General features: G+C 40.0%; 1 protein-coding gene across 1 annotated transcript in view; it reads right to left on the reverse strand.

Moving 5' to 3' along the window:
- Window positions 1–686: 686 nt before the first annotated feature.
- The window catches only part of FAM168B (family with sequence similarity 168 member B), a 43898-nt gene continuing 30516 nt past the window's right edge, over window positions 687–14068 (reverse strand). The window contains exons 4-7 of the mRNA XM_080798414.1: window positions 4382–4524; window positions 4070–4247; window positions 2254–2379; window positions 687–1799 (exon numbers count right to left, since the gene is read on the reverse strand). Of these exons, the coding sequence (XP_080654540.1) occupies window positions 2267–2379; window positions 4070–4247; window positions 4382–4524 (434 nt within the window). The 3' untranslated portion in view covers window positions 687–1799; window positions 2254–2266. The remainder of the gene's footprint in view (window positions 1800–2253; window positions 2380–4069; window positions 4248–4381; window positions 4525–14068) is intronic.

Below are 14068 nucleotides of genomic sequence, written 5' to 3' on the forward strand. Positions count from 1 at the left end.
CTGTTTACAATGATCCATGCAAAAATATTCCTAAACTTCTTATAAAATAAAATGTGAAAAAGAAAATTATGGGGTATTCACTATAAAAAAAATAAGGTTACCAAAGGCTCAGGGGTCAGGTGTCCTACTCACCAAATGGGGCCGAATGCCAAACCAGTGCCAGAGTCCCGACCTAGCTGCCAGAGATGGAGGGGCAAGGTTCCCTCCCCAACCAAAGCCCACAACACTTGAAACAATGATGGGGTGAACAGGAGCATACCCCACCCCCCACCTGACAGACTGCTGAAAGGGAACAAAACCCTCACCCTCCCACCCCCTCTCTGAACAGACACACACTCCCATCAATACAAGTTGGGCACACTTAGGCAAAAAAATCCTCTTCATTTCTTATGTACAATATTCAGACTCTAAACACAAAACCATTTCCAAATAAACCCTGGCAGGCAAATACATTCTGATGCTGCCTGGCCCTTTGCTGTCCATACCTGCTTTGTGCCAAGAGCCCTCAGCTAAAAAAGACATAGCAGACTAGGCTCACAGAAAAGAGGCACCAGCTCTTCCCTCACACCTCCACAGACCCACCTCCAGGAGCAGCCTCCAGATGATTTTGGATGACAAGTCCCCATTAGGTGGATAGGCCCAAACACAGCCACAGCCCTGCCTCTCCACAAGAAACAACTTCAAATAAAGTTTGTTCCCTTTTAATAGTCCTTAAATATACAACCTTCTTCATAACAGATGGCTGAAATCTTTGCCCTTCTTGGAGAGGGTGGTGAGAACAGCAATGCCTACATATGTTTTCAGTGGACTGAAACATTTCTTGGAGGGAAGGGGGAAAGAATGGTTTCCTAAATTAAATAAAGGAGAGAAGCCAATACCTTCTCCAAGTGTGGCTGTTTCTCCTTCACACATCTTCCATCCCAGGAAAATAATTTAGTTGTACATAGGACGTTTCCGGTAAAGATACAGAAAACCTCATCTCTATCTGTAAGAGGCTTGTAATAAAAACTTAGATGGCAGAGAAAATTGCTTTGCTGATGAAGACCACCTCTTGCCCCTAACTATACTGGCCACACAACTCTACACTTTCATGATGATTTTTAAGAATGTCCATACCACAATGCCCCGCAAGAATAAATGGCAAGAAAGGGATGCCCAGTAAGCTGGTTGCGTCCCAAGCAGTGGTGGCCTGCCCTGCACTCTCCCCGTCCCTGCAACTCTCTCCCCACGCCATGCAGTCAGAATGAAAGAAGCAGATGGCTGAAAACTCAAAGTCCATGATACCAACTGGCAACCCACCTCAACCCCAAAGGCTGAAGAATCATCATCTAAGGGATTTCAGATACTCTATGAAGAAATTCACTTTAACACTTATAACTTTAAGACTCTGCATACATTACAACAGTGCATTAGTGATACAAGTTATAAAATGCTTTTCCATTCCTTTGGGTTTTGCATATGATGGTTTTGCATCAGTCACTGCAGGTAGATTGAGCAAGCTTTGTTTTTGTGTTTGTTTTTTTAAACATGCATTCAACTAGATATGATTCAGAATAGATTAATACTCCCTTTTTATCATTACAGTTAGCTAAAAAATTGCCAGGCAGCCCACAAAACAGGATTTGCCAACCCACAGAGTTAGTTGGAAACTAATGGTGCTGGGACCTGCTGGGCTGGGCCATAGTAGTGTTTAGCTAAGTGTAGAGAGCATTAAGAAGAAAGTCCAGGTTGGAGGCGCGAGGCCTGCAGCACCAGCTGTGGAACCTCCATGATGTGACTGCACAGCTCCATCCTCAAACCTGGCAGGGGGAGAAAGACAGATAGACAGTCAACAAAGAGTACCTCTGACACCACTGCTCCAAAAAGGAGGTATTTCATTCAACTCAAGGAAGACAAAATCCACTAGGACCAGAAAGGACAGCAAGGAGAGGCCACTGCTCCTGGTTCCTGTGGACCTCAGAAGAGACCTCCAGTTACAACCAGAATCCTATTTTCTGCAAAAACCAGTGGAAGATTACAGCATGGAAGAGGAAAGGAACAAAGTCTATAGTGTAAACAGCAAGTACTCAATGATTCCCTTCCTCCTTTTACTTTAATAGAGTCCCAGTAAGAACAAAAATTTAAATACCACACTGCTCTTGGATTAACAGGTAGCATTTTTCTCATTAGTGTTTAAAATATGTTAGATTTTCATTCTGTACCGAAAAAAATGCACTTAGTTAAGAACCGACACAGGTTTCACCAGTCACTTACATTTGCAGGGTGATCACCACTGAGGGGGCACGTAGCTGTAGGTGGGTGTTCCTGGGGCCCGATACGTGGGCACAGTGACTGGGTGGGGGGCAACAGGAGTTGGGGAGTGAGCGGTCAGCAGGGTACCTGGAAGAAAGAGCAGCTGTCTCAGTGGCAGGCAGCACCGGACACACACATGGCTAGCCTGTGTCACCACACAGCTCCATGCTGCCTGACGAGAGAGCTCTGACCCGGCCTGCTTGGAAAGGAAGGAGGTACACAGGAAGAGGGGTAGTCTTGACCTAGAGTGCTGTCAGAACTCTGATCATACACAACTCAAAGTTGTACAAACACAGCAAGCTCATGTGATAATATCTATAGAAGGTTTTGTGTCTCCCCTTCACACAAGCATACTCAATGATTTTTGGAAATCAGATGATAACTGACAAAATAAAAAAATCATTATTCTGCCTTAAAAAGGAAGGAAATTTGTTACATGTTACAACCTTAAGGACATTATGTTAAGTAAAATAAGCCAGTCACAAAAAGATACATCCAAAAGGACTACACTTAATGAGGTATCTTGAGTAGTCAAACGACAGAGTAAATGGTGATGGCCAGAGGCTCGGCTGGGGTGGGGGACACAGGGAATAAGGGAAGTTGTTATTTAATGAGCAGACCTTCAGTTTTGCAAGGTGAAAAAGTTGTTTTACAAAAACGTGACTATACTATATACAGTTAAAAATGGTTAAAATGGTAATAAATTGAAGAGAGGGAAGATACTAAACCACATGAGCTTCTGAATACATGAATATAATTGTATTTCCCTTATAACTAGAGAAAACTCTCTGAGCCCATTTGTAGATAAGCAGAACCTAAAACCTAACAACCTAACAGCCTTACCTTGCTTCTCTTCACTTCCCATCTCCCTGCCCACAACCAGCCCACAGCCTTTCATCCCTCCTTCCACATGCCTCAAACATGCAGTTTCTGTCTCTTCACAGATAAGTATGGGAAACCCATATACAATGGAGATTCTGGGCAGAAAACACACACCTTTCTCTCTGGCACAATCTCCCTATGTTGACGTTTAAGAAAGAGAGAGAGAAGGAACACTGAAAAAAACAAAAACAAAAAAACAGCCAGTGCAATCAAATGCATCCTGTGCACCTGGCCAGCCTGCCATAGATAACTCATATGCCCACTGGAGGTAACCTAAACCCTAGACATTACATCAAGTCCCCAAGGGCTCCGGAGTCCAAGATGATGGGCACATCCTACCCAGGAGTCTCACATCTCTCTCATTTATTTTTCTGATCAAGGGAAGCCTTGGGAAATAAAGTTGACCAATGCCAAAGGATTTCTACAAGTAGCTGCTCTATCTGTTAACACAAAGCTAGTTTTCTTAGATTTATGCAAACACAAACATTCACAGACTAAAGGGAGGTATCAAGAGGGCCAGACCACCTAGACACAAAGTAACCCCCTTCTGCTCAAGCTTGGTATGCTCCTCAGGAGGACCGGCCACTCCCTGGCCCTAATGCCAAGAACTCAGCTCACCCGTCAAATACAAAGATCACTACCCAGTCATGTCCACAGGGAAGGTACTTAGTTCTTGGCTTATCACTCTAAACCCCAAACCCAGACTCCTCTCAACTGAAAGGAGAAGAGGAGGAAATGAAGGGAAGGGAAAGAAAAAGTTCCTTTCCTAAGAAAATGTCCTTCCATACAACTCGAAGCATGAAAAATCAAACCAAAGTTCAAAGAATTAGTGAGCTCTCCCTTTCCCCGGCTCTCAGGCCATCATAAAACAGGCAACCCAGGGTCATGGACTCACCTGCTGACATGGCCATAGTGGTCCCAGCCACCATGCCCATGGTGACGCCGTTGCCTCTAGGTGGAGGGATGGGAGCAGGGTACACCGTCGCTGGCATGCCATTGGGCTGCACCACTGTGGTGTGGTGGATGACGTGAGGGGGTGCTGCATACAGGGGCTGTGTGTAGTACGTGCCTTGCTGTGGAGGAGAGGAGAGTCAACTGCCACAAGGCTGCACACCCCATGGATCAGAGCCCAGAGAGAACCAACCCTTCCCATATGCACAGTGCCCATGAGCACCGTTAACAGACCCAAAGCACACCCCAGGCCTACCTGCGCATAGGGGCTCTGCTGGGGGTAGGCACTTCGCACAGGGTACACAGCGGTCTGGTAGGGGTTGGGGGAGGAGGAGTATGGTGGCACTGCCCCGCTGGTGGGGGAACAGGACACTTTGTAAGGTGTGCCAGGAGTGTAACCTGAAACAAAGAAGCCAATGGCCATGAAAAACCCAGAGCTTTCCCTCTAAGGTCAGGAACAAGACAAGGATGTCCACTCTCACCACTGTTACTCAACAGAGTACTGGAAGTTCTAGTCACAGCAGTCACACAAGAAATACAGGTCACCCAAAATCCTAAGGAGGAAGTAAAACTGTCTCTATCTGCAGATGACACTATACATAGAAAACTCTAAAGACTCCATCAAAAAACTATAAAATAAATGAATTAGGTAAAACTGCAGGACACGAATATACAGAAATCTGTTGCATTTCTACACACTAGTAACAAAGCAGAAGAGAAATTAAGAAAACAGTCCCATTTGCAACTTTACCAAAAAGAATAAGGTACCTAGGAATACATCTAACCAAGGAGGTGGAAGACCTGTGCTCTGAGAACTGTAGAACACACGGATGCAAAAAAACTGAAGACGACACAAACAAATGGAAAGATACACCACACTCGTGAACTGGAAGAATATCGCTAAAATGTCCATACTACCAAAAGCAATAAATAGATTCAACGTTATTCCTATCAATATATCAATAGCATGGGTGCCTAGGTGGCTCAATTGGTTAAGCAACTGCCTTCAGCTCAGGTCATGATCCCAGAGTCCTGGGAATGAGTCCCGCACTGGGCTCCCAGTTCCATGGGGAGTCTGCTTCTCCCTCTGACCTTCTCCCCTCTCATGCTCTCACACTCTCTAATAAATAAATAAAATCTTTTTTAAAAAATGCCAATAGCGTTTTTCACAGAACTAGAACACACAATCCTAAAACTTTTTTATGGAACCACAAAAAAGACCCCAAATAGGCAAAGCAATCTTGAGAAAGAAGAACAAAGCTGGAGGTATACAAAGCTGACAATACGGTACTGGCACAAAAACAGACACGTAGATCAATGGAACAGAATAGAGAGCCCAGAAATAAACCCACGTTAATATGGCCAATTAATAATCTAACACAGGAGGCAAGAATATACCATGGGGAAAAGACAGGGTTTTTTTCTGATGAATGGTGCTGGGGAAAAGTAGACCGCTACATGCAAAAATATGAAAATGGACCACTTTCTTACACCATGCACAAAAAATAAAATGGATTAAAGATCTAAATGTGAGACTTGAAACCTTTAAAGTCCTAAAAGAAAACAGAGGCAATAATCTCTTGTACAATGGCCCTAGCAACATTATTTATGAATCTCTCAAGCAAGGGAAACAAAAGCAAAAATAAACTATTAGAACTACATCAAACTAAAAAGCATCTGCACAGGGGTGCCTGGGTGGTACAACTGACTGAGTGTCTGACTCTTGGTTTCTGCCCAAGTCATGATCTCAGGGTCATGGAATCAAGCCCCCTGCCCACTTTCAGTCTCCACACTAAAGGAGTCTGCTTTGGTTTCTCCCTCTCTCTCTGCCCCTCCCTCCCGTACCCACTAGCTCTAAAAAAAAATTAAAAAATAAAAAGCTTCTGCACAGCAAAGTAATCCATAACAAAACAAAAAGACAATGTACTAAATGGGAGATAAGATCTGCAAATGAAAAATCTGATAAGGTGTTAATATTCAAAATACATAAAAAACACCACCAAAAAAACAAACGATCCAGTTAACGAATGGGCAGAAGACCTGAATAGACATTTTTCCAAAGAAGATCTCAGATGGCTAACAGCCGTATGAAAAGATGCTCAACATAACTCAACATGAGAGAAATGCAAATCAAAATCACAATGAGATCTCATCTCACACCAGTCAGAATGGCTAGTATCAAAAAGAAATATCAAGTGCTGGCAAGGATGTGAAGAAAGGGGAACCCTGGTGAACTGTTGGTGGGAATGTAAATTGGTACAGCCACTACAGGAAAATAATATGAACATTCCTCAAAACGTTAAAAACTAATATACCCCATGATCCAGTACTTCCTCTATTGGGTATTTAACCAAAGAAGATGAAAACACTACTTTGGAAAGATACATATGCACCTGTTTTTACTGTACCGTTATTTACAACAGCCAAGACACAGAAGCAACCCAAGTACCCAATGATAGAATGGATAAAGATGATGTTATGTATATGATGCATCCCCCCACACACAGACACACAGGCACACAGTGGAATATTACTCAGCCATAAAAAAGAACGAGATCTTGTCATTTGTGACAACATAGGACAGACCTAGAGAATATTATGTTAAGTGAAATAAGTCAAGACTGACTCAGGTCATGATCTCAGGGTGGTGAGACTGAGTCTGCTTTGGGATCCCCACTCAAGGTGGAGTCTGCTTGACGATTTGCTCCCTCTCCCTCTACCCCAACCTCTAAAATAAATAAATAAACCCATAACAAATTAAAACAAAAAATAAAAGTTTTTGAGATATTATTTGTCATTCATTACAAGTGCTCACTCACTCACACTTAGTTCATGGGAATGTCAGACAGTACAACTTCTCATAAAGGTAGAAAAATACTTTCCAAATGACCCAGGAATTCACGCTCAGATACCTGCCCTAGAAGAATGAAAACATACATCCACAATAGGACTTACAAAAAACTGTTCACCAAACTTAATAGACAAAAACTGGGAAATAATCCAAGTGTTCATCAAAAGGAAGAATGGTTCAATTATGATATATCCAAATAAAAAATACTAAGTATCAAGAGGAAAAAATACAAGTAAGTCTCAAGCCATGTTGAACTTTTAAAACTCACCAAACACACATAAGAGCACACATTGTATGATCTCATTTTCAATACAAAGCATACAAATATACATATGGTGGGAGAAATGGGAGGGGTGGTTTGGAGAGGGCAGAATGAAAGCTATCTGGGATGATCAAAGTGCTTGGTATTTTCTTTCAGGTGTGATTACATGAATATATAAAACTGTCAAAATCTGTCTAACTGAACACTTAATACATATCAGTGTTTGTGCATAGATTATACCTCAAGTTTAAAAAAACAAGCTAAGTGAGGCACCTTGGGTAGCTCAGTCAACTGAGTGTCTGATTCTTGATTTTGGCTCAGGTCATGATCTTAGGGTCCTGAGATCAAGCCCTGTGTTAGGTTCTGCGCTCACTGAGGAGTATGCTTGAGATTTTCTAGTTACTCTCCCTCTGCACCCCCAGGCCCTCACACATGGGCTCTCTCTCAAATATATAAACCTTAAAAAAAAAAAAAAAAAGCTGAGTAAAAATTTACATTATTGGTCTGTGGTTAGAATTTTTTATATATATATATATATATACACACACACACACACACACACACATATATATATATGTGTGTGTATATATATACACACACACACACACACACACACATATATATATATATATATATTTTTTTTTTTTTTTAATTTAAGGGAGAGAAAGACAATGAATGACTCCCAGGAATTTAAAGATTTATTTATTGGGAAGGAGGGGCAGAGGGGAGAAAATCTCAAGCACACTCCCTGCTGAGGGGTGGAAGCCAACAATACAAGGCTAGATATCATGACCTGATCCAAAATCAAGAGTTAGATGCTTAACAGACTGAGCCACCCAGGTGCCCCAAAATGCACCAGTTTTATTTCTTTATCTAAACAAACATACATTCTTTATCTAGCAAACATACAGTGTATCATTAGTTTCAGATGAAGTGTTCAATAATTCATCAGTTGCATATAACACCCAGTGCTCACAGCAACGTTCCTCCTTAATGCCCCTCACCCAATTATCCATCCCCCTGCCCACCTTCCCATCCAGCAACCCTGTTTGTTCCTACAGTTCAGAGTCTCTCACAGTTTTTGTCCTTCTTTGAAGACTTCCTGTTCACTTTTCCCTCCTTTCCCTTATGATCCTCTGTGCTGTTTTTTTATATTCCACATATGAGTGAAACCGTAAGATAACTGTCATTCTCTCATTTATTTCGCTCTAGTTTCATGCACATCCATGTAATTAAATTTTAATAAGTATTCATCCTTTCTGATGACTAATATTCCACTGTGTAGTGTGTGTGTGTGTGTGTGTGTGTGTGTGTATACCACATATTCGTCCTTTCACCATCTGTCAGTGGACATCTTGGCTCTTTCCACAGTTTCACTATTGTGGACATTGCTGCTATAAACACAGAGGTGCACAGGTGCCCCTTCAAATCACTACATTTGCATTTTTGGGGTAAATACTTAGTACTGCAATTGCTGAGTTATAGGGTAGCTGTCTTTTTAATTTCTTGAGGAATCTTTTTTATGGAACATTTCTTGAGGAACACTCCATACAGTCCAGAGTGACTGTACCAGCTTGCAATCCTACTAACAGTATAAAAGGGTTGCCCTTTGTCTGCATCTTTACCATTTGTCATTTCCTGTCTTGTTAATTTTAGCCATTCTGACTGGTGTAAGGTTGTGGTATTGACTGTATTTCCCTGAGGCTTGAGTGATGTTGAGCATATTTTTATGTGTCTGTTGGCCATGTGTATATCTTTTTTGGAGATTCAAGTCTTCTGTCCATTTCTTAACTGGATTATTTGTTCTTTGGGGAGTTGAATCTGGTTAAGTTATTTATAGATCTTGGATACTAGCCCATTATCTGATTATGTCATTTGTAAATACCTTCTCCCATTCCGTAGGTTGCCTTTTAGTTTTGTTAACCGTTTTCTTTGCTGTGCAGTAGCTTTTTATTTTAATGAAACAGGTTATTTTTGCTTTTGTCTCACTTGCCTTTGGAGACATGTCTAGCAAGAAGGTGCTACAACCGAGACTGAATAGGTTGCTTGCTGCCTGTATTCTCCTCTATGATTTTGATGGATTCTTATCTCACATTCAGGTCTTTCAATAATTTTGAGTTTACCTTTGTGTAGGGTGTAAGAAAATGGTCCAGGTTCATTCTTGTAACATGTTGCTGTCCAATTTCCCCAGCACCTGTTATTGAAAAGACTGTCCTTTTTCCACTGCATATTTTTTCCTGCTACGTGAAAGATCCAATGACCTTGTGAAAGATCCACTGAGGGTCCATTTCAGGATTCTCTATTCTATTCCACCGATCTATGTGTCTGTTTTTCTAACAGTACCATGCTGTCTTCATAATCACAGCTTTGTAATAAAGCTTGAAGTCCGGCATTGTGAGGTCATCAGTTTTGGTTTTCTTTTTCAACATTCCTCTGGCTATCAGGGTCTTTTCTAGTTTCATACAAATTTTAGGATTATTTGTTCCAGCTCTGTGAAAAATGTCAACGGTATTTTGATAGTGATTGCACTGAATATGGAGACTGCTCTGGGAAGCACAGATATTTTAACAGTATTTATTCTTTCAATCCACTAGCATGTTCTTCCATTTCTTTGTCTTCCTCAATTTCTTTCATAAGTGTTCTGTAGTTTTTTCAGTACATGTCATTTATATCTTTGGTTAGGTTTATTCCTAGGTATCTTATGGGTTTTGATGCAATTATAAATAGAGTTGATTCCTTAACTTCTCTTTCTTCTGTCTCATTGTTAGTGTATAAAAATGCAACTGATTTCTGTGCATTGATTTTTATATTCTGCCACATTACTGAATTGCTGTATGAGTTCTAGCAACTTGGGGGTGGAGTCTTTGGGTTTCCCACATAAAGTATCATGTCGTCTTGGGAAAAAAGTGTTTGACTTCTTTGCCAACTTGAATGCTTTTTATTTCTTTTTGTTGTTTGACTGCTGTGGCTAGGACTTCCTGTATTATACTGAACAACAGCAGTGAGAGTAGACATTGCTCTTGTGCTCCTGAGCTCAGGGGAAAAGCTCTGTTTCTCCCCATTAAAAATGGTATTCCCGATAGGCTTTCTATAGATGGCTTTTATGACATTGAGGTATGTTCTTCCCCCCTTCCCTACACTGTGGAGAGCTTTAATCAAGAAAGGATGCTCTATTTTGTCAAATGCTTTTTCTCCATCAATTGAAAAGATCATATGGTTCTTGTTCTTTCTTTTACTGATGTGATGTATATTACACTAATTGATTTGCAAATGCTGAACCACCCCTGCAGCACAGGAATAAATCCCACTATGTCATGATAAGTAATCCATTTCATGTATGTTGGATCCTATTGGCTAGTATCTTGGTGAGAACTATGGCATCCATGTTCATCAGGGATACTGGTCTGTAATTCTTCTAAAATTTTTAGTGGGGGTCTTTGCCTTGCTTTAGGATCAAGGTAATCCTCGCCTCACAGAATGAGTATGGAACTTTCTTCCATTTCCATTTTTGGTAAAGTTTCAGAAAAACAGGTACCAATTTTTCTTTAAATGTTTGGGAGAAGTCCCCTGGGAAGCCATTTAGCCCTGGACTCCTCTATGTGTTGGCAGATTTTTGATTATTGACTCAATTTCCTTGCCGGTTATGGGTCTGTTCAGGTTTTCTATTTCTTCGTGCTTCAGTTTTGGTAATTTATATGTTTCTAGGAATGCATCCATTTCTTCCAGATTGCCTAATTTGTTGGCCATATAGTTGTTCATAGTATGTTCTTAAAATTGTATTTTCTTGGTGTTGGTCATGATCTCTCCTTTCATTCATAATTTTATTAATTTGGATCCCTCCTCTTTTCTTTTTGTTAAAAGAAAAAAACCCCTGGCTAGGGGTTTTTTGATCTTAGTAATTCTTTCAAAGAACCAGCTCCTGGTTTCACTGATCTGTTCTACTGTTCCTTTGGATTCTATTTCATTGAGTTCCACTCTAGTCTTTATTACTTCCCTTGTCCTGCTTGGTTTAGGCTTTATTTGCTGTTCTTTCTCCAGCTCCTTTAGGTGTTAAGGTTAGCTTGTGTATTTAAGACTTTTCAAATTTTTTGAGAACAGCTTGTGTTACTATGTACTACTTCCCTCTTAGGACTGACTGCCTTTGCTGCATCCCAAATTTTTGAACAGTTGTGTTTTCATTTTCATCTGTTTCCATGAATTTTTAAAATTCTTTAACTTCGTGGTTGATCCATTCATTCTTTAATAGGATGCTCTTTAACCTCCAAGTGTTTGAGTTTGTTCCAAATTTCCTTTTGTGACTGAGTTCAAGTTTCAAACCATTGTGGTCTAAAAATATACATAGAATAATTCCAATCTTCCCGTACCACTTGGGACCTCATTAGGGACCCAAGGTGTTGGTATGATCTCTCCTCTTTCATTCATGATTTTATTGATCTGGGTCCTTTCTGTTTTCTTTTTGATAAATCTGGCTAGGGGTTTATCCCTTATCAATCCTTTCAAAGAACCAGCTCCTAACTTCTTTGATCTCTGTTTTTGTTTTTTTTTTCCCATTTCTATATCATTGATTTTTGTTCTGATCTTTATTATTTCTCATCTTGCTGGATTTAGGTGTTATCTTATTTGTTATCTTATTTGCTGTGCTTTTTCCAGCTTCTTTAGGTGTAAAGTTAGGTAGTACACTGGAGACTTTCCTTCTTTCTTGAGGAAGGCTTGTATTGGTATTACTTCCCTCTTAAGAGCACCTTGCTGCATCCCAAAGGTTTTGGACTGTCGTGTTTTCATTTTCATTTGCTTCTATGTATATTTTAATTCTTTAACTTCCTGGTTGATCCATTCATTCTTTAATGGGATGTTCCTTAACCTCCACATATTTATGTTCCTTCCAAATTTCTTGTGGTTGACTTCAAATTTCATAGCGTTGTAGTCTGAAAACATACAGGGAGTAATCCCATTCTTTTGGTACCAGGTGAAACTTTATTTGTGACCCAACATGTGATCTATTTTGGAGAATGTTCCATGTGGATTCAAGAAGAATGTATATCCTGTTGCCATAGGATGAAATGCTCCTTATCTATCTGTGAAGTCCATCTGGTCCAGTGTGTCATTTAAAGCCCTGTTTCCTTACTGATCTTCTGCTTAGATGATCTGTCCGTTGCTATGAGTGAGGTGTTGAAATGTCCTGGTATTACTGTCAATGAGTTTCTTTAATTTGATTATTAACTGATTTGTGTAATTGGCTGTTCCCAAGTTAGGAGGATAAATATTTGTAACTGTTAGATCTTTTGGTTGGATAGACACTTTAAGTATGATACAGTGTTCCTCTTCATCCCTTACTATAATCTTTGTTTTAAAATCTAATTTGTCTGACAGGAGGATTGTTATCCCAGCTCACTTTTGAGGTCCATTAGCATGATAAATGGTTCTCCAGCCCCTCACTTTCAATATGGAGGTATCTTTAGGTCTAAAATTAATCTCACCATATCCATGAATCTTACTTTTTTATCTAATCTGATATCCTGTCTCTTCTGATTGGAGCATTAAGCCTACAGAATAACTATTAAAAGATATTAATTTAGTGCCAATGTATTACCTCTAAATTTCCTCTTTCTGTAGACTGCCTCTATTTCTTTCTGGTGTATGTTACTTTGGGGCTTTCTCTTTGCTTACAGAATCCCCTTTAATCAGGGCTGGTTTAGTGATCACAGATTCTTTCAGTTTCTGTTTCTCCTGGAAGCTCTTTATCTCTCCTTCCATTCTGAACGGCAGCCTTGGTGGATAAAGTATTGTTGGCTGTTTTATTTTTCTCATTTAGTACTCTGAATAATAACGCCAGCCCTTTCTTGCCTGCCAGATCTCTGTGGCTAGGTCTGCTGCTAGTCTGATGTTTCTACCATTGTAGGTTAAGGAGCTCTTGCCTCAAGCTTCTCTCAGGACTATCTCTTCATCTCTAAAGTTTGAAAGCTTCACTATTATATGTCAGGATGTTGATCCATTTTTACTGATCTTGAAGGGTGTTTTCTCTACCTCTTGGACACAAATACCTGTTTTCTTTTCCAGATTAAGAAGTTCTCAGCTGTGATTTTCTCAAATATACCTTCTTTCCCTCTCTCTTCTTCATCTGGGATCCCAATAATTTTAATACTATTTCACTTGATGGCCTTGCTGATTTCTCAAAGCCTCCCCTCAGGGGCCATTTAGTTGTTCTTCTCTCTTTTCTTCAGCTTCCTTTCTTTACATCATCTTGTCTTCTATGCCACTTAACTCTTCTGCCTCATTTACTCTAACTGTTAGAGCATCCATTTGTAGATCAGACTGCATCTCAATTAAACCATTTTTAATTTCAGCGTGAATGGATTTTATTTCTGCTCTAAGAGATTTTCTGTTGTCTTTTATGTTTTTTTCAAGACCCAGCTAATAAATTTATAACCATTATCCTGAATTCCACCTCTGACATTTTATTTATGTCCGTATCGATTAGATCTGTAGCAGCGAATATTACCTCTGCATCTTTCGTTTTACATTCCTCTTTCTAGGCATTTTGCCCAGAGAAGAATGGATGAACAAGAGAACAAGACCAAAAATATCAACCACAACCCAAGCACAATACACACTAGACAAATCCAAAGAGGTTAGAAATCAAAAAAGAAAAGAAAAAGAAACAAAAGAAGGGGAAAAAAGAGAGAATATAATCCTCCAGGTGGACAAAACAGGGTGAGCCAGTAGGTCCTGGGTATATTTTATTTTATTCTTTTTTTTTTTTGTTAGAAGACACTAAATCCCAAAACTGTAAAGAAAGCAAAACTTTAAATATGTATATACAAAAATAAAAT

Source organism: Martes martes, assembly GCF_963455335.1.
Source record: "Martes martes genome assembly, chromosome: 3".
Lineage (NCBI taxonomy): Eukaryota > Metazoa > Chordata > Mammalia > Carnivora > Mustelidae > Martes > Martes martes.